General features: G+C 40.8%; 1 protein-coding gene across 1 annotated transcript in view; it reads right to left on the bottom strand.

Annotated features, from left to right (window-relative positions):
- Window positions 1-227: 227 nt before the first annotated feature.
- plekho2 (pleckstrin homology domain containing, family O member 2) overlaps window positions 228-22,172 on the bottom strand; it is a 31,890-nt gene continuing 9,945 nt past the window's right edge. The window contains exons 2-7 of the mRNA XM_039795605.1: window positions 16,606-16,755; window positions 15,431-15,553; window positions 5,273-5,377; window positions 5,024-5,122; window positions 3,757-4,077; window positions 228-3,042 (exon numbers count right to left, since the gene is read on the bottom strand). Coding sequence (XP_039651539.1) covers window positions 1,672-3,042; window positions 3,757-4,077; window positions 5,024-5,122; window positions 5,273-5,377; window positions 15,431-15,553; window positions 16,606-16,755 — 2,169 coding nt within the window. The 3' untranslated portion in view covers window positions 228-1,671. The remainder of the gene's footprint in view (window positions 3,043-3,756; window positions 4,078-5,023; window positions 5,123-5,272; window positions 5,378-15,430; window positions 15,554-16,605; window positions 16,756-22,172) is intronic.

Raw genomic sequence — 22,172 nt, forward strand, 5'->3', positions numbered from 1 at the left:
TGTTGATTATTATTAAAGCATTAAGTACTGTAAATCACATTTTAAGTGGGCAGGCTAAAATCAAGTTGGTAGGTTTCAGCAACGTTTGAAAACACATCTTTCTAAAAGGAAACCAATAATAGAGAATAATACAAAGTAAATTAGAACAGGTGTAACAATGTGTTAAATAAATATTTGCGGTGCTTTCTAGAGGTAGGCTACTGTATTAAAGACACAAAACGTAAACAGATAGTTTCCCTTTGTTTATTTAGGCAATAGCACATTTAACCAAAGAGTACAAAAGTATATCTAATGTTAGAAAATATTCTTGCACACTACACTATATCACATCTTTTAACAAAGCATTGGACACAAAAAGTGGAAATTCTTCAGAGTTCATGATTTGAATTGCGAGAAAAATCACTAACTATCCCTCATATAATCAAATGAATGTAAAGTTAAACTGTAAGAGGGGTTAGTGAGAGCCAAAGGGGCTGCTACAAGCTCTTTGTTCTGTGCTATATACAATACGAGTATGAAAAACTTACAACATTAATATCAAAACTGGAATCATTGTATGTGGAGTAGCAGTTTTTCATTTTGCTTCAATTACATGATTAGTCTGAAAAGATTCCTTTCAGAAAGCTCCTGTGCTAGGTCGGTACATATTTCCTCATCAACACGAAACAGAATATGACGTAGTAAAAGTTTAAAGTATGTAAAATATAGATTTCCTCATATAAACTGCCAGCAAAAACATAGTATCTAAAATATGAGAAAAGGCCCCTTGAATCCACAAAGATTAAACTATTAAAACAGTTGTGTAATTTGGTATTAACACTTTTGAGTACTTTTTTTTGCACGTTCTCATTGCATGTATTGTCAGTACTGCTTTGTAATTATATTATTAATTCTCTTATTAACTTTCAAGTAATCCTTCTTGAAAATGTCCCAGTATTTCATACATTACAAGAAATAAACAATACACAGAAGAACATTAAGCATTACCTTCAGCTGCAGAGAAAGTTAAAATAATTGCACTTAGTTAATTACGAGCGAACAGTTGCATGTGCTGCATAACCTTAAAAATTACGAGATTTCTGTCATTCTGCCCAAGTCCATCATATGGCCGTTTGCTAAACCCTGAGCCAAAATTATTGCTACACCTGTCAGGCTTTGATTTCAGTCAGAGGAAGACAAAAGAAGCTTCTCATTTCTTGCCGGCAACCGTTAATTTTGCCCGCTGTCGCAGGCAGATTACATCAGCTAGCTAAACAGGCTAACGCTAGCTCAGCAAGTTGTTCGAAAAACGCTGTCTCCGTTTAAACAGTATGAAACACTTTTACAGCTATAGTGCGCAGTTTCTGTCGCCCCCCCATGAGGAATTATAAGTAATGACAACATCACTGTCGGTGCGTCCACATCACACAAGCCTTCCGTTTCATACGGACTTGTGGCTTCTACATGAACGGGACGCGCTAATTTATTTTGAAATAGGGGACGATTCCGTATATTAAGGAACGGGTGGCAACCCTAACCGAATATCATGCAAACCGTACAGTATGGAAATCCAAAGCTTGACAGGCTTGCTATTCCTATTTAAGGTTTGCTAAGCTATGATTGGACAATCACTGTTCAGGGGAGGGGGTTTAGCGAATGGTCCATTCCAAGTCAACCTGCTGTGACTGACATTCACCAGCTCTTCCTGCTGCTTGGGCTCTTTGTAAGTTTCAGTTTATTGACCGATCTCAGGACATGGTCGGCCGTCTTCAGCTTCTCCATGGCCCTGACCAGCAGATCCTCTGGCATGCCCTCGCCGCCACCTCCCCCCTGGGACTGGGACCCTCTCACACTGCTCAGGAGCTCCCTCGTCTTTTCCATCTGCAGCGCCACTTCAGTCTCAAGTTCCATGACATCATCACGAGGAGCCCCGCCGCCTCCAGCTCCAGCTCTAGTATGCGGACTCGCCTGAATACACACTGGAGAATCAGACAGCAGATCTCCGATGGAGGCGGACCGCACCTTGGTGGAGGGTTTGAGAGCAGGAGTGGGAGGCTGTGAGCGCCGATGGGGGAAGACCTTTGGTCTAACCTGAGGCTTGGCTGGGGTCTGTTTTGGCCTGAAACTAACAGGGATCTGAATGTCGCCCTCGCTGGCGTCCAACACATCCAGACCAGCTTGGCTTCCTCTCAACGCTACCGTGGAAGCCGCCAGTGCGTCTTCACTGCCGGAGCCTTCGCTGTCGTCGTCCGAGTGCTGACCGCTGTCTACAGACTTCTCCTCCGACTTCTTTTTCTTCTCCCCGGGCAAGTGACAGAGCAGCGGACTCAGGCTGAGGCTGTCATTGACCGGGTCGTTCGAAGAGACAACTATTGGCGGGACTTCACTCTTGGGTAGTGCCTCTTCTGCTGGAGGAGAACTGGCTGAGGTACGTGAGGCTGTTTGCAGTAATGCAGCAGGGTCCTGTCCCTCGTTAGTCTGCGTTATAGTTGTGCTGTCGTCTGCGTGTTGCGTATCAGGCTGAACAGGTTTCTCAGGCTTTTTCTTGGGGCTTAGAAGAGGACTGGGGCTCTTTCTGAGTGGCTCATTGTCGGATGCTTCGTTAATGCCACTACTTATAGTTTCTTCCGATTCTTCTTCAGAAACCTGTCCTTGGGACCTGTCGCTGGGACTCTCAGGTTTATCATCTCTGACACTGGGTAGAGCTTCTTTAGAAACAGACCGGTCTGCCTCATCTGTTTCCACAGCTGTTCCTGTCGCCTCCTCCTTATCGACTTCTTCCTTCTCCTTATTTTCTTCAGCCGTGCCTTGGACCTCTTGGTCTGGCTCAACAGCAGGGTGGGAGGGTTTCTGCTCTTTGGATGGAGGGGTAGGAGGGTGGGAGCTTGGCCTGGTCTGCGGGGCCTCTGCGAGGTTGCCTATGGAGCTGCTGGAGGTGGGTTTGTTGGAAGGGGTCGGTGGTGGACCTGTCTTCTTCTCAGCTTTGGCCTCCTCTGGAGCTTCTTCAGAAGGCGAGGCACAGGGCTTTGCTTCTTTACATGGAGGCATAGGTGGCGCCAAGACCTTAAAAAAACATGACATAATATGTTACCGAACTATTTCATCCGAACAGAAAGACATACACCAATATTTCTGCATTGCATTATAAGGGTTATTTACAGGGTGTGATTTGCTGCAGGGGTTGCGTGGGATTTCCCCTTTTCTGGTCTATATATCCCTGCCTCTGCAGAATTATTTTGTATCCATGGTGGAGACAAAATGTCCCCACCTCCCCAAAGTGATCAATGCTACTTCACCAATAGACCACATATTATATACCTAGAAAAGAAGTATTAAACTAAGCAAAGTACTGTAACGTGAACAGTCTATAGTGAGATAGAACGATAAAATCTGAGCGGCAGTTGCTGGCTGTGTTTAGCCGCTACAGAGCTCCGTCGTATCCACGGCAGTTGGTCGATGTGTTTATCCGCCAGTAGGTGACTGTGAGCCGGCTACAGGCACCGCCAGATGACGCTCCCTTCAGGGGCCGTGGTAGTGGAGTTTAGGTGAGAAAAATTGAGCGTCGTGCAGCGATGACAGTTAAAACGACTAGTTAAGTTTAGGGGAAAAAATGTTGTGGTTTGGATTAAAACACTCCCTAGGAACAAACGAGCGTTTCCTAGGTGAAAGTATTTTGTCACCACGTCGTGCTATTTCATTTTAAGACTATTTTACATAACATTTACCCCCTCTGTTTTTTTCACAAATGGCACCCTGGTTATTTAGCATTTCACAGACCTTTTTCTCTGGGCCATCATCCTTATCCAGTTCCTCCTCAGGTGTTGAACTGGGCTTAGCCTCTTTGGTAGGGGGCATGGGAGGTTTGATGACCTTTTTCTGGGGGCTGACTTCCGGCTCAGTGTGAGCTTCCTCCTCAGCACTTGCCGCTGACTGTTGCTGCGCAGTTTCACCGGCATTGGACGGAGGAGTTGGGACTTTGAGCGCCCCTTTTGGGCTTTCGGTGCTATCAACACTGGCATGATGGGTCCCATTAGGCATTAAGGCATTCTCAAGATCAAGATCCAAACGGAGGATACCGTCAGATGACACATCAGCTACCTAGAGGAAAAAAATATATCACACAGACAAGACATTTAATTAAATTAAAAGCCAATATACCAATTTTGTTATGTTACACAAACATATGGGCTGGTTGCTAATAATTAAAAAAAGGCTGGGAAGAGTCATGTCGTACTCATACAGAGGAGGATTAGGGCCACATGTGAAAAAATATTTGAATTATTTATGTTTAGAGTCAGAATTCTGAGATCTTTTCTCAGATTTCTTATTAAAAATAATCTTAGAATTCTGACTTTATTCCTGACAGAATTCTGAAGAAAACCTAGAATTTTGACTTTAAACCTTAGAACTCAGTTCATCAATTTCACGTGGCCCTAATCCTACATTTTCCTTTCGAACAGAAATAACAGTTTCCATTCCCAGATTTGTTCCAATAATTTCAACGTTGCCGTTAAGCTGCTGTCAATGAAACTCAGCACTTCCTGCACAGATGTTTCACAATAAAAGTCTACCAGAAAGGGAAGTGATTATGAATGTGTTGACTTTGGTTGACAGTAGCCTAACAGCAGTCAAAAGACGATCAGGACAGAAAGATGTTTTACTAAAAATATATTAACATATACCGGTACAAAAATATATTATTTTAAATACACTTAGTATACACAGACAGTAACAGTAATAACTGTTATTAGAATTTCTTGAGCGGTCTTGTGCTTTTAAATTCCGAAAACAAAAGAAAATAATTTAGTTAAAATAGTTTAGTTTAGTCATTTAGCAGACGCTAACACATTCATACCGTCTGTACTGTACATACTGTGTGTGTGTGTGTGTGTGTGTTAGCGTGCGTGCGTGTGTGAACCAAAAAGAAACCCATCCAAACGAGAAGAACAAGAAACTCTGAGCTGCAGAGCTAACCGCACAGTGTCATGTTACACACACACACACACACACATGAATGGATTCTCACATTCACACACACACAAACCTCTTTCATGTGTATCCTGGTCGGTGGCCGCCGGTTACGGTTCCCTTTAGGCCTTGTCCGAGTAACATGCTCTAAATTACTGCTTTCATCCACCGTCACCTGTGAAAACATTAAACCCATTCATTCACTCTGCCGCTGAATCCATTTGAGCTTTTAATAGCTAAACGTGTACACAAACTCAGTGAGGCTGTCACTGACTGAAAGAGCGAGACACTGATGATTCTATGTGGCCGTGACACAGATGTTTACCTCATCAAAGACTTTGTTCCTTGCTCGATTGATGCCATCGATCAGAGCTTTAATCCAAGCCTCCTTCTCCTCTGCAGTCTGAGCTTGGAACTTTACATCATGGACCTATCAGTCACATTTGTTTTTAGTCAATTTACATTACACATGTTGAACATGTTAAGAAAATACAAACACAAAGCAAAACTAATAAGCAATAAAAAAAATAAAAAAGGTGTATGACAAAATCTGGAAACCATTTGACCGATATATTAATAAAGGAACACATAGGGGAGCTTCTACAGACGGATAACGCGGGACAGGATACCTAGAGAAAAAGTGGTGAACCCCAGAAGAGGAAACGACTGAGGCATGTCTTAGAGCAGTGTTTCTCAAATGGGGGTACGTGTACCCCAAGGGGTACTTTGGAGGACTGCAGGGGGTACTTTTATTCTACGTTTTTGTCGCTGTTTTTAAGTTTGTCACTTTTTTAAACTGCCCATATTATGCTCATTTTCAGGTTCATAATTGTATTTAGAGGTTTTACCAGAATAGGTTTACATGGTTTAATTTTCAAAAAACACCATATTTTTGTTGTACTGCACATTGCTGCAGCTCCTCTTTTCCCCCTGTGTTCACCCCTCAGTTTTAGCTACAGAGTGAGCCATCGCACTTCTATCCCATCTTTGTTGGGAGGTGCACATGCGCAGTAGCTAGGTAAGGATCACATCAGCTAGCTGTTTGTTTCTCCAACTTCAGTCAGTACAAGGCAGGATTAGCCGGGAGACTTCTTCTAAACGAGGGCGCACTTCCAACTTTGCGTGGAATACCTCCAGAACAGGGACATGGAAGTAGTTCTTTTGTAGATTATGGTGAACTAGTGTGTGTTGTAGCAGCGTCTTGCTATTGAGAACGAGCTAGCATGCTAGCGCTAGCATTCTACGGTTAGCCACCTCGTTTCGGCTACTGACGTAGAAAGCCCTGCAGATTTTGACCAGCTCACCCGGAGGCTGAAGGTAGGACACATTCAGAAACCGTATCTCACTCAAAACAGCATGGATGATTTTTTTTCCAAGTTTGTATGCGTGTGGAAAATTTGTGACACAAATTAACGCCCCAAATCCCAGAAAAAAAGTGTTTTTTTTTCATAATATGGGCACTTTAAAGTTATTGTCTCTTTTTGTCACTTTTTTTCGAACTGTTCTTGCCTTCCTTCCTTTTTTCTACTGTCTTCTTTTTTTTCTCCAATTTTGTCGAAGTTTTTGTCACTTTTTTCAAAAAACAATTACGCCTTTTTCCAAGTTTTTGTCACTGTTTTCTAAGTTTATGATACTATTTTCCACCTATTCTTTCCTTACTTGCTTCTTTCTACCGACTTTTTCCAAGTTTTTACGTTTAAAAAACAAAACATTTTGTTGCCTTTTTTATTAACATTTAAATGTTTTTCAGTTACATGGCTGGTACTTGGTCTATCGCAGGTCAGGGGGTACTTGGCTTAAAAACACAATTCAAATGGGGTACATTATTGAAAAAAAGTTTGAGAACAACTGTCTTAGAGGATGATTGCAAAGGTCCTGTTCATTTATTTTGTATTTGTGCATATCGTGGCGATGCTGTATAGTGATACTTTGCGGTGTTGATTTTTCAAAATTGTTAAAAGCAAAACAAAAACAATAAAAAAGAATAACAAGCAACTCTTCAGCAACTATAATAAGCAACTCAAATAATATTGTAATATTGTTAGAAGTTGAGAACTTTTCTGGTCCTACCCCCTCCTAGTTCGTATACATTATTTATAGATAATAGAAATAAATTTTGCATCCATCCGTGTCCATATTTTAACTTGGTCGATTAAAAGAAAGTCAACCCTTTTGGACAAGAACAAAATAATCTAAACAGATCAACCAAAACCTTTAAACAGTCTAAAAACAAGAAATAACCAAACAAAACAAATCACAGGTCTACCTAACAGCCATTCTTTAGTTACATAAAGCAGTGTCAGCTGTTATTATAGCAGTGTACACTGCGTCCACCCATGCTCTGCTGTGCCACGCTACATCCTGTAACGCCCTGCTGTGCCCGGATATGACATGAACTACTACGACTACCATTGTAGTCACTGTTCCATTATCTCTATTGTGACTATTACGCCACTGTTCATCACAACCCCAACTGGCACCGTCAGACACCGCCTACCAAGAGTCTGGGTCTGCCGAGGTTTCTTCCTAAAAGGGAGTTTCTCCTCGCCACTGTCGCAATAGCCACTGCTAATGCTTGCTCTTGGGGGAATTATTGGAATTGTTGGGGCTTTGTAAATTATAGAGTGTGGTCTAGACCTACTTTATCTGTAAAGTGTCTCGAGATAACTCTTGTTATGATTTGATACTATAAATGAAATTGAATTGAATTGTTTGGTTTGTGGAAGACTTAGGTGTCTTAAGGTGACTTAAGTATTTGACGGTGTGGTTTTGGGTTTCCCCCTCAACAAAATGTTACGTTTTTATCATATCTGTGTCTAAAGCATTGGAAAAGCTTTAGACACAGCAGATAATAAATAACACTCAAAAAGCATAAAGACAAAACTTGCTAAAGAAGTCCACTGGGGACCAACTACAATCAGCAGATATTTATTTTTTGATGCTCACATTTGTTTTATATTCATTCAGCTCAGGTGGTGCCCAAAACAGATTGGGTGCTGCGCCTTATAATGGCAGGGAACCCCCTGAAGCAGTCAGAATAGTCATCCCAAAATAAGGTTGATGATCAAAGTCTTTTCTCAGAAGAACTCATCCATCACACTCACTCTACCTCTTCAAACTTCAAGCATTTCGGACTATCTTAACTGTGGAAAAGCAGCCACAGGTTGATTGGTTGGTTGTGGGACACGCTGCTGCTGGGCTGCTTTAATAAACTCGTTCTGCCACGCAGAGCCAGCGCTGCAGAGGGTTACCCCGGAGAAAGCAAGAGGCAGCCAAGTAGCTGTTCAGACAACCTCCCTCCCCACCTCCCCCTTCATTCACACTGGACCACCACTATAGACTACCAACTACCCACAGATTCAAGAACTCTGAGTTTAACAAATAGGAAATGTTAAATTATGGTATTTTTAACTCGCAAAAAAAAGCTTGTGTAGCATTTCCCTTTTTTTACTTCCTTGTATAAAGAAAATGACAAAGACAATGGATACCGAAACACTTAGGTTTAGTCTCAGCTTTCATAAGGCTGCCAAAAAAACAAAAACAATACGTGACTAAATCATAGAAAAAGTAGAAATAGTAGCTCCATAGTAGGGCTGGCTTGAAATAATCAATTCTCCAATTAAAATCTTTGAGTGATCTAATATTGATTAATAAAGTCCCAAAATGGAATGACTGTTAGTTCTGACTCCTGTTGAGTAAAAAATACTTTAAACTAACTTTTTGGGAATCAATTCTTAATGTGAACATTAACCTGGTGCATTATTCATTTCTGTTTTAAATTCAACGAGCAATTCGAAAGCAGCAGAAAGGCAGAACTGAGAACACTTTGCAATTATTTTGAGGCTATTTATTTATCCGTATGGTTTTAGTGTGGAAATGTTTTTGCTTCTTTGAGCTGCTGGACATCTGCATTTCCCTATGGGGATGAATAAAGTATTCTACTCTACTTTAATATCTGTTTATTTATCGCAAGTAATATTGTTATCGCGATATTCAGCAACGTTAACCCACATCGCATATTTTCCTCATATCTAGCAGCCCAAACCGCCACCAAATCAGTGAAGACAGCAGTATACTGTATGTCCAGGCAAAGCTCAAGTCTAGAAGACACTGTGTGTTGCAGACTCAGTTCCATATGCGCACACTGGTGTCTGACTCACACACCGGGGGAAACAGTGACACACATGCAAGTGTGTTTGTGAAATCAATGTGTATCTCTCTTTCTGTTTCACACACACATACCATAAGCATGCGCACGCACGCACACACACACACACACACCTACCTAACCCCTCCCTCCCTTTTTGCACTACTACAGCAAAATCCCTACTTTTAGATTACATTTTTTAATGGTGCAGTTCTTCTTTCGCCACTTTCAAGGAGAGACGAGAGGAAATGATGGAGAGAGGGATGCAACAAAGGTCCACGGCTGGACTCAAACCAGAGACGTGATTCATGGTTAGAACACCATTTTTGTTAATTTTACAAACCTTTGTTATTGTTTCACACCACAGTTTAGCTCTCAGTATGACAGTAAACAAAAATATATAAATTAAAATAATATAAAGCAGCAACATTTAAATAGCAAAATATAAAAATCAAGACAAATTGACATGATGAGGTGGCACTATTTGCATAAATAGGTTGTATCTCTTTCAGTTCTTGGGGTTTATTGCACATCAGTCTCACAGAGGGAGGAGATGGAGAGGAGATTTAAGGGCCTGTGGCTACTAAAGCCGCATTAACACATTTTTTTGGGCACCTCAGACAAAGTTGACCAAGCTGTGAAAATAACAGTGACATATTATGACCTCACAAAGTTGGCATGTTGGCAAACAGCTGCCTGCGTAAACATCCAGCAGACGCACAACAGCAGCATTTGTCATGTTTCTGGCCACCGGGCAAATAAATATTGTCATTCTTCATAATAATATACACTTCTTTTAGCTCCAGTTTGGTCTCCAGCTATTCTCTAACTGTGTCTGCTGTTTGCTGCTGAGCAGGTAGTGTACAGCCTGTTGCTTTTGTCCCGATTTGATTCTTTCACGATACATGGGTGCCGATTGGATTTGTATTGCGATTTTCATTTATTGCAATTCTAGAAGTATTGAGTAATGGGATTTTCTTTTCCTATTTTAACAAAATCTAAAGTTTAAATAATACCCTTTTGGAGACAATATATCATGAGACATTTCTAAAAACTAATTGTTTTCTAAGAAGAATGCACATCACGTCAGTCTGACATTTATTTCATTTGTAAAGAATAACGTAACGGACTTTGTGCATTTTCTGCTTTCGCTCTGTTTTGCTGGAAACCGATATGATGTAGTCGCTGTCAGCGGTACCGTATAAACAGAAAATATTTATGTGAATCATTGGTAACAAATAAAAAATATAGATTATAGGGGGAAAAAATCATTTTAAAAAATCCTCGCAAAAGAAATCACGATACATATGTTTTTTTTTAGTTTTTTTTTACTGAAAACACATGGCTGCTGCTGCTAGTAAAGGTTAATGAGAGGGTTTAAAGGTCCCATAACATGGTGCTCTTTGGATGCTTTTATATAGACCTTAGTGGTCCCCTAATACTGTATCTGAAGTCTCTTTCCCGAAATTTAGCCGTGGTGCAGAATTACAGCCACTAGAGCCAGTCCCGCAATGAGCTTTCCTTAGGATGTGCCATTTCTGTGTCTGTAGCTATTGAGGAGGAGAGGGGGGGGAGCTTTCATTTTCTCAAAGGCAGAGCAGGATACCCAGGGCTCGATTAACACCTATCGCCAATTCTAGCCACTGGGGGACCATAGGCAGGCTGGGGGAACTCATATTAATGTTTAAAAACCTCATAAAGTGAAATTTTCATGCCATGGGACCTTTAAAGTCCAGAAAAACAAGATAATGATCCAAAAGAGACTAAACTGCGTAGAACTAAGAGTATCTGCAGAGTTGGGTGATAAATCTAAGTGGGTTTGTACCAACCAGCAACACCTTTCACCTTATACATTATTATTATTATTACATTTAATCCATTGTTTATATGAAGAAGAAAAAAATGGATTCTCACGGTATCTTCTACTGCGCTTGATGAGGGTTGGGGATTGTCTAAAACTATTCTATATCAATGCCAATATGATGAGTCTCGCTACCGACAACACGTGTTCACTTTTTTTTAATTTAACTGTGCAGTTCTTGTGTATTAAATAAAATATAGTCTAAAGTTTTCCTAATTCGATCAGGAAATATCTAATCACAGGATAAGCGAGACAAGCCAAAGAATGTGACCATGCATTTAAAGTCAAATTTAAATACCTGCCACTCATGTGTATGATTATCCTTACTGGATAGTATGGACAGATGTTGTCCCCATCACACCTTAATACAAAAGTATTAAGGTTTAATAACCACCCTAACTCTTAATCTGAACACAGGGATCTTGATACCTGAGAGATGGAACTCTCTGGAAATGATGATGGAGATGCTCACAGATGAAGACTCAGATGATTTCAGATTATATGCAGCTTTATTCAATATTGAACAAGGAGATAACCATGTGTACACACACATGTTGCATGTACCCAAAGTGTCTGTCGATCATAGGATTGAACATACATTTTATACTTTCTGGGGCCGCCCACCAGGAAAACCCTTCTTCATGATCTCATCCTAACACTGTAAGGGTCCCCTGCCTGGATAGACTCACGTATACTGTAGGCCCCTTCCAAAGGACATACTGTATGTTAACATTACATTCGTTGTTATTCAGCTATAGGATCTCAGACTATATAATATTCTGGACAGCTACTTAATCAAGGCCTCTAACTCGTTATTCTCGGAACTTAAACATCTGAACCAGATCCCACCATCGCATGCATGGGCCTCTTTGCATTACTGTGACCAAGAGTTCACCTTTGAGAAATTCTACTGTATATGGTCTCAATGTAACACATTATAGAATATATGAAATATGAAAATACATTTGAGTACATACAGGCTTGATTATTTCACCTATCAATACCGGAGTATTTTATCATTTCAGCAAATGGAAAGAGTACTGCAATACTGTGTGGTGGGAGCAGCTGTGGTGTAAAGGTTAGACAGTCCTGTGGCTTGTAACTAGAGGGCTCAGACCTCAGACTGACAGCTTACAGTTGGGTATTAAAAGGTTTCTCATTATTAACTGCTGAGTTGCCCTCGCGGCTGTTCTAGTGTGGAGATGCAAACAGGTAAGGCTGTGGCAGGTTTCCTCAGGTATTATGTGCGGGTGTACCACTCCATATGTGCTCATTAAACCTACCCGGGATAAATAATTAGTGTTTCAAAAGACTCAATTTGTTAGAGCCGGTGCACAAACATGACAGCTGACCTCAATGAGGAAGTGACAACAACTCAGAACAGCCCACAGCCTAATTGAAACTGGGCTGAAGAGGTGCTGATATGGGGCCATTATTGTAGCAAAGCGATTTGCCATGTGTGTGGAGAGTTGTGCAGCTGTATCTCAATCCATGTGTGCGTAATCGGATTTGTAAATGTGTAAAATAATCTCTAAACGTGTACTGAGACTTGTGAATGTGTACAGAAATCTGCAAATGTGTATTCAGAATCTGTGTGCGGTAATCGCATTTGTAAATGTGTAAAAAAAAATCTGTATTCAGGTTCAAGTGTACTGAGATTTGTGAATGTGTACATACATCTGTAAATGCATACATAAATCCTGTAAATGTGTACATAAATTGGTAAACATGTAGACAAAACAGTAAATGTGTACATAAGTCTGTAAATGTGTAGACAAAACTGTAAATGTGTACCTAAGGCTATGTTTAGACGGAAACGATCTGAAGAGAAAACGCAAAAGTGGCGTTGCGTTCTCACTTTTTAATCCGCGTTCAGACGAGGGTTATGGGGGGGAAATCTGCGTGCATATGGTGTTCGATGTAGTGTGCACACCAGGCGGCTAGGTGGTAGGTAGTGTGAGGCACTTCCACACACCACCAAGTCCGCGTGCCTGCGTAGAACCTTCCTTCTACTTCTCTCCCTAGTAGCGCGAAGCTACAACAAAAGCTGACAATTTTGTCTGGACAGACGAGGAGGTGGAGGTATTGCTCACACACACAGACACACGCGGCACACACATACACACACACACACTCGCACAGTGCGTTTTTACCCTTTAGACGGGAACACGACGGTGGAGCGTTTTTTAAGATTTCCACTCTGGAGGGTGGTTTCACTTTTTTGCATTTTTAAGCCCCAAAAACGCCGTCGCCGTCTAAACGAAAGGCACATCTGATAAAATATTTTGTCGTTTACACCCGCGAGCGTATTCCTGTAAACAGGGCCTAAGTCTGTAAATGTGTAAACAAAACTGTAAATCTGTACATAAATATTACTGGCTGAAAATGCAGACAAGACATCAGTTACAACTCAGCAGGCCTCTCAATTGGCTGCCTTTTTACATCTGACTTTTGCTACACTATGGATGTCTGGAATGGTTTTCCATTTTGGATAACTGAAATTAAAATTAGCGGTGTGTAGGTTTAAAGTGGGAAAAGTAGTAAAATGTTTACTACTTGTACTAGAACTGCTTTTCCTTACTTTTCTTTTCTGTTAGGAATCGGAATTGGTAATAAATTATCTCTTGACATCAAGCTTGTCAAACCACGACACAACTTCTGTTTTCAGATATCACATTTGGTACACATCCTGTCACCATGTGTGTCAGGGTTCAAATGCAAACAGGGTTTAAGTTGCTATTCAACCAAATCATAGTGTCATTTTTTAAACTTACTTCAGGGATGAACAAATACAGTAGAGAACATGTTTTAGTTCAATTTATTGTTCTGCCTTTGTTGTTAGTTCATGTTACCCGATGCTAGATATTGTCGTTTGACTTTACATGTGTTCCTCCTTCAGTTTCACTTCCTTTATTCCATACGTGATAGTATGCCACTGAAGCTTCTCTACGTTTGGACTTGCTCCTTTTGCATTTGTTACACTATGAAGGGGAATTAATAGCACACAATTGTACAAATTTCAGATTAATTGAAAAAAAGTGTGATGGTGTAATGCAAATGAAATTTCTCTTCATCTTTTGCCCAAGAATTGATATTTTTGACTCTAGTCTATATCTACGACGTTCCACTTCGGGGATTGCTCCGGTGCCGCCGGAAATTTCACCGGATGTCCCTCTTTATAGCCGGATGTCCGTCACCTTCCGCTTTCTTTGTGCTGGCGTTCTAAACTCCGGTGGATTTGTGAGGACTATGGTTAACTGCTCCTCAGATCTCTGCAGGGTAAATCCAGACAGCTAGCTAGACTATCTGTCCAATCTGAGTTTTCTGTTGCCGACTAAAACTACTTTTAAACGTACACATGTTCCACCAAAACAAGTTCCTTCCCGAGGCTATTTTGCAGAGGCACTGTTGCGCCGTCTGGCGCTTAGCACCGCCCAAGACGATTGTGATTGGTTTAAAGAAAAGACAATAAACCAGAGCATGTTTTTCTAGCCAGACCCTCCTCCGCATCGCTGTGGAGGAAGGTCTGGCAATGCAAGACAATTTTGAAACTGATCTATTAGCATTTTGTTTTCGCCTAATAATAATAATAATAATAATAATAATAATAATAATAATATGTTCTATTTATATACAGTAGCACTTTTTTTTAACACTCAAAGAGTTTTAAAAATAAATCCACATACTAAAAAATCCATACACTAAAATCCACACACATTATTCAAACATCGAAAGCAGCTCTAAAAAGGTGAGTTTTGAGATGTGATTTGAACATGGACACGCTTCAGATAAACTAGTCATTACTATTAGTATCAAAAAGGGTAGATACATTTCTCCCAAAATTCCATGAAGTACTTAAGTCACACTCCAGCCACCTGCTTGATTCAGATCTCCTGGAGGCCGTCAGCAAGTGTCTTGCTTGCTGTGCTCACACCTTAATCCTCCATTTGTTGAATAAATGTATTTTATCCCTGACAGCTAAATAGAGCGGGGTATCGTTACAAAATGTCAACACTGGTACCAATACCGATACTTTGATACCGGTTCCTGAATACTTTTTTTTCGATACCAATTTTATAAAATCCCTTTTAACGAAAAAAATACAAAAATACAACATTACGCTGAAAAATAAATAAAAAGATTTATTTATTTTTCAGCTCCTACTATGTGATCCCCGTCTCTGTGTAACGTCTCTGAGTTTTTCCTGCTTGTAACGTTAGACATGCTTATTGGCTCACTGAAGCTGATGAGATTTACTCCTTAGGTATTGAATGACGAGGCATTTTTCGATCCTGGATACTTTAGAGGCAATTCGGTCGGTGCTTAAAAAGTATTGAAATCAGTACCCAGCCCTAAAGCTAAAGCTATGGTATGTGAGCAAACACCCCAATTCTATTCAAATACTGCCTTATTTGATTGCTTATCGTAGCATGTACACAAAATTCAACTTTCTCCCAAAGCATCTCTTAGCTCACCTTATTTCCAGACTTGGGTGATCGGATCAGAATCAGTCTGTGCTTCCTCTTAAAGGGGCTCTTTAGTTCATGGCATTTATCGTAGTTTTCCAGGTCAAGCCTCTCTAAGCAGTTCTGCCGGTCCTGCAACACAAATTCACCGGTAAATTATCTGCCAATTATGTCATTTCAGTTACAGGATAAAGATGACATAATTTTAGCTTTTTATTCATATCAACAAATCAACATTCTACTAACGACTACTGCATTGTCCTTGTAAACTTAGCCTGATATAGTTGCATACTAGTCTGTTGGGCTGCGACTAACATTTATTTTCATAGTCGATTAATCTGTCGATTAGTTTCTGGATGAATGGATTAGTTGTTTGTTCTATACAATGTCAGAAAACGGTGAAAAATGGGGATCAGTCTTTCCCAAAGCCCAAGATGACGTCCTCAAATGTCTTGTTTTGTCCACAACTCAAAGATATTCAGTTTACTGTCACAGAGGAGGGAAGAAAACTAGAACATATTCACATTTAACATGCTGACATCAGAGAATTTAGACTTTTATTCATTAAAAAAATGACTCAAACCGATTATCAAAATAGTTGGTGATGAATTTAAAGGTGCTGTAGGTAGGATTGAGAAGATCCAGGACTTAGCCAGAAATATTTGAACATCAACAACTTCTCAGTCCCTCCCCTCTTTCAGGTAAAGCCCAAAACGGTCCCCTAAGCCCCTCCCCACACAAGGGAGAATGTGTGTGCATGAGCAGTGATTGACACACAGTTAGACACCCCCCCCCCCTCCGGCCCTGATTGGTCCATCTGAACAGGGGGCGGTGGATGCCAGAGGAGCTGGATTTTTTTTTTAAATGACCTGCTTCATGTAGTTCTACTGGAACATAGGGTCAGTTTCAGCAAATATTACAGAAAGTTAGTTTTATAAGTCTTACCTACTGCACCTTTAATAGTTGACAACTAATGGATTAATCTTTGCAGCTCTAATATTCTGAACAATGATGTGACTGTATTATACATATGTTTGGACTAGAGCTTTTGGTGATTTTATGAAAGCAGAAGAGAATCTAACATTCCACCAGTAACATCACACAGTGCAGTAATATGATGCAGTAGTGAAAGTACTTAGATATATAACTTAGGGAGATAACTTGTGGCAGAAATAGTAGTGTACCTCATTTTCATACACAACAATCTCTGTCTTCTCCACATGGATGTAGCGGTCCTTATAGCTGGCCAGCAGCCTGCCGGGGGCCTTCTTCACCCAGCCGGCCTTACCCAGAAACTTGGGCTCTTTACTCTGGGCTGAGTCCTCTTTTGCACCCTGCAACGATAGAGGAAGGAAATCACACTCAAACACACACACGCACCAGTGTACTAGCAGAGTGCAGACTGCTATTATTACTTTCAGTTTGTCATTGTTACTAAGTGTTATTACAGAGTATATATGTACTAGAAAAGGACTGAAGTATTGATTAAATAGTGAACTATACCAGCATATTGTAAAATCTGTATAATCCAAACTCCATTATCTTTTAGTTTTACGTAATTTAACACCCGTAGCACACAGACAAAATACTAAAGTTGTCAATGTACAGTAGACTGGATGTGCCAATCCATTGTGATAAAACTACTGCTTCTCTGGAGAGTCGACACACTTTGGGAAATAGAACAGCAGTTTAACCTGACACGTTATTGTATTAACCTGTGAAGATTCCATCGATGTTCCTCTGGGCCCCATATTGACCTCCCCCCCCCCAAAATCTATTTAGGAATATCCATCACCTGAGTCACCCATATTATGCTCATTTTCAGGTTCATAATTGTATTTAGAGGTTGTACCAGAATAGGTTTACGTGGTTTAATTTTCAAAAAACACCATATTTTTTGTTGTTCTGCACATTGCTGCAGCTCCTCTTTTCACCCTGTGTGTTGAGCTCAAATAATGTTACGGCTGAGTGAGTATGCATGTCATACACTACTCTCGATAACTTATTAGTAAGACTTGAGCTAGAATGTAGTGATTTCTTCCTGTTTTGACACTCATGTGTTCAAGTGATTTCCATAAAAGAATCAGCAAAATATTTACATCTTTAATATCAAATTATATCTGCCCCTATGCTCTAGGGCAGTGTGACCAATCGTTTCCTACATTCTAAGCAGATGTTGCTCCTTATTTACAAATTACTGCTTGCAACCACTCCCAGTTCTATAACGTAAGACATGGTGACGTTCCTAAGAAGAAATGTGTCTGTGCAATCACGTTAAGCTCAGATCCGAGGTTGTGCAGCGAGTTCCTCTTACATTGGGTGTTTTTGCAAAACTAGTTTGGTCTTAGTGAACGTGGGCTAAGAGCAGCAGCTCTCATTTTTTATCAGACGGTTTCACTTCTACCCCCAGTACCTCTGACACATCTCACCTCAGACTATTACATGTTTCCTACATGTTTGGTTCCATCACTATTTGTCCACAAATGGGTAGTGAGTGACAGCTTTTGTTAACAAAGCAGCCACAAAAAGGGCAGTATCAGGGCACAAAATAAAGAGCATGACAGCGCAGCTGCTACGCAACACAAAACACACACTACTGTGAGGATTAATAATGAAACTGTGAGCAAAATGTAAGGGAACTGAAACACTTACTGTAATGGCACAGACTGGCGACTGCTGTGTTCAGCCAGTGCATACTTATACAAAACAATGTCAGTGTGTTCTGGTAATGAAGGATGCAAAGAACACCTTTAAAAAAATAAAAATACTCAACAATTACAAAAGATTTAAATTTTTCGAATTTCAGAAAAAAAACCAAAACATCCATACAAACTTCTCAAACCACTCCTCCAGTAAGCCCACTTCGACACTGTCCTCCGTACCCTCTTGTTAGCCAAAATGTGGTTGTGAGCGACAAACATGAAAAGCAAACTGTGGTGGCAACACCATGGCAATTTGTTGCTAAACTCTTGCTGTGGTTCCACAAATCAATTTTGAATTCATGGTTAACTGCTCCTCAGATCTCTGCAGGGTAAACCCAGACAGCTAGCTAGACTTTCTGTCCAATCTGAGTTTTCTGTTGCACGACTAAAAACCATCTTTTGAACGTACACATTCCACCAAAACAAGTTCCTTCCCGAGGCTATTTTGTAACGGCACTGTTGCTCCGTCCGGCGCTTAGCACCGCCCATGGCGACTGTGATTGGTTTACAGAAATGCCAATTAACCAGAGCATGTTTTTCTCCCATCCCGGAATTCTGTGTGGACTAGCCAGACCCTCCTCCACAGTGCTGTGGAGGAAAGTCTGGCAATGCGAGACTACATCAAATATGGCTGAATGTGAGACTTACATTTACACGAGCATGGATTGGTGTTTACTTCAGCAACCAATTTAAGCTAATGTGGTTGCAAGCGCCAAATGGAAGTGAAAGTGTTGATAATTTTCCCACTGAAACTTGGTCCCCATTGTAAGGTAACTGTTGTGAATCCAAGCAGATTACACCAGGGCTGTCAACCTCTGTGAAATATAGACTGTTTGCACATACATATATATATATATATATATATATATATATACTTGCGGAGTAAGCTCTGCGTGAACCCAGATACTAATTTTTTCATCCAGACGATATGCAGGTGTCTGCAAAATGCACAGCCTTTGTTTCTGTTGGAGGAACTTCCACACAGGATATCTTTTTTTCTTTTTTTGGGATTAGGTGGGAGGTCATTAAACTGTTTTTCCACTTTCACTGTAACTGCAAGTGTGTCTCAACTTGGTAAACAGCTGTGCAGCTGCAAAGAAAGGAACGCGTGGAGGAAAGACGTGCCAGACCAAGAGCGAGAAGGGCAAAATAAATAAAAAAGTTTACTTTGTAAAGCCACTTTATGGATAGTGCAACTAGGATAAGTTCACGACATAAAGACAAAGCAGCCAGCCTCACTGTGCGATCCAGAAAAGCACCCTCGGGCACAGAGCGACCTCTGACACGGGTGAACATGGAAAGAATTGATGGGGCGAGGTGGAACTCATCAGATCAAACCCTTGCAACAGAGCACAAATGAGAGGTTTCCATTACTCAGGGCTCAGCTGACTAGTATAGCTCTGTTTCACATAGTAAGGTTAAGGGACGCCAATTTTGGACTAACACAGGAAGTCTGCTCTGCACCGAAACATACACCTAACCGACACTTTTACCCCAAACTGCCCACACATGCTTGTGCGATCTAAAAGCTGTCCTATCTGCTGTGTTGTGGTGGTCATTGAAACATCAACTGTTCTGTTTTTTACCATTGTGCAGATTGAAATAACACGCAGAGACAAGAGGTAATGCAGTTAAAAAATGTCATTAGGCCAAAGCCAAGGTATCTCATGCAAGCTGGGTCTTAAAAGAGGAAGAGAAAACAGAGCGCAGGGTTTCAGGGAAGAGGCACACCTTAGTAGACATGTGTTTCTGATGAAGTTTTAGGTCAGGGAGCATCTGGCATTCATTGATTTTCACGCTGACCGGCCCAGCTTGAAGTCACCACAAGCCTCACTGGAGCTCACATTTTACCCTCAATAACCACTTACTGCTAGAGATGGGAGAAGACAGTTGGGCTGGATACATGTTTTTTTGTGCTGGTTTGCTGGTAATAAAACACAAGTTACTGGGTAATCACTGAGGTCACCACTTCCGTTTTACTAAAGCTACACAAACAAAAAGATGTTAAAAGCTGAAATGAAAAACTTTAAAGTTCCGATTCTGACTTTCAGACTAACTCAAAGATGCTCGACTCCATCATGCCGTTTAACTTCCTGTTTGTGTCGTTGCTGCCAGTGTTGTCACTGCCAGATGTATTGCAATAAATGGCCGGGGTGTTCCACGCATAACTGCAGAGTTCATAAAACTATCAGAAACAGATACAGGCCTACTCATTGTACAGGGCTGCATTGGGATTCCTAAGCACACAAGTACACAATGTACGCAACTCTCCTGCTTACTTATATATCAGTTCTACACATCACACCACAGACACAGGTTGACCCAAAAGTGCTGATGTGTTTGCTAACACTAGGATAAAGACACTGACATAGATATAAGTTGTGTTCTTTATTTTACTGTCATAGCATACTTTTAGTATGGAATTTGAACAGGGGCGTAGCACAAGATCCTGGGCCCTATGCATAGGCAGTCCTGATGGGCCCCCATGTTCCTCAACCACCCACCCCAAAAAAAAAAAAAAATCAATCAGATCTTATCATCTTTCTCTATGAAGGATACATTTGATATTAACCTCTTACTTCTGCACCTCCTCTTGGCTCTGTTTTAAGGCCCTAGGTAATCAAGCCCATGATGGGAGACTATGGCCAATCACAAGTCATTTCAGAGAGAGAGCATTGCTATTGGCTGTTCTGCCAATGCAGATGCTTGTGCACGTTCCCTCGCTAAAAGTTCTGTTTACCGTAGCCAAAGGCTCAGGGCTGCAGCTAACTCAAGGCTAAACTATTACAGAAGAGACTTCATTGACATCAATCTATATACAGTGCATATACCGTAAAAAAGTAGTACAGTTTATTGTCCATGGGGTTTGCCTTTAGCCTAGCATGAACACCGGCTCATCTACAGTGTTTAAGTTTTTTTTTTGGCGTCTCATGTCCGGATGGTCTCAATCGCTAGTTTCAAGTCTTCAATACAGTGTGATTTTCACTTAGTATATTATGGTCCCATTTATTTTAAAATAGACGATCAAGCAAGGGATGCTTTAGGACCTGTCAATCAGGACAGAGGCTTAGCAATGCTAACCATGCTAACACTGTAGGCGTTAAAATAGACCTCAACTTGTTTTTGGGTGTTGTCCGTGTTTTCATCTTAAACTTTAACCCTCTCACTGTGTGTTTTTTACTTCATCAAAGTTAAATGAAATGCTTTGGTTGCCTTGAAATGCCTTATTCAGTGCTTTGCCAAGCTAGCTAGCTACCGCTAGCGTTAGCTGGTAACTTAAGAGAAAGTTTGCAGATTTTCTCTTCTGATGTACAGTACATGATGAATGGCTGAAGTACTGCGTTTCCGCAAACCAATGGGCGACATCACAGATGCTAAGTCCACAAATTTTTATGTCTAATTAAAGTTCATGTTTCTGTAGCTAACTACAGCCTTGATTCCCAGTATGTCATCTCAAAGGACTACAAAGAAAACGGGATGGTAATTCTCATAGAACTGCCACTATATAATGGTGTGCCATCTGGATGAAATTAATGATTATAGTGCGTTCCATTTGTATTCGGAGGTCGGATTTTCTGAGGTCAAAGTCGGAAACTCGCCCCCTGAACTCGGATTTCCGAGTTGGGAAGTCGGACAACCTTGCAGAACCCCGAGCTCAAAATCCAACATGGCTGCTCCGTGCATCAACAGCAGTGAAAGTAATAAACTAACTAAAACTAAAGCTGTAGTAATAAACAGTTTATTAGCACATCTGTCTTATTTGTGTCTCACTAAATCAGTCGTACACACAGTCCTGTCCCACTTCTATCTGTGTACATGTTGTTACGCTGTTTGTATGCACAAAAAACAGCGTAATGCGTTTTTATTAACTGGTATTGCTAACAATGGCTAACCTGGCTAGAGCTAACCCCACAATAAAAAATCAGACTTGTAAATGGAACGCATTCAACTCGGGTGTGACGTTATTCCCAGCTCCGGCTTCCGAGGTAAATGGAATGCACTATTAGTGCGAGTAAATGGAACAGTTTGAAGTCTGTATATGCCCGTGC

Source organism: Perca fluviatilis, chromosome 3 (genome assembly GCF_010015445.1).
Source record: "Perca fluviatilis chromosome 3, GENO_Pfluv_1.0, whole genome shotgun sequence".
Lineage (NCBI taxonomy): Eukaryota > Metazoa > Chordata > Actinopteri > Perciformes > Percidae > Perca > Perca fluviatilis.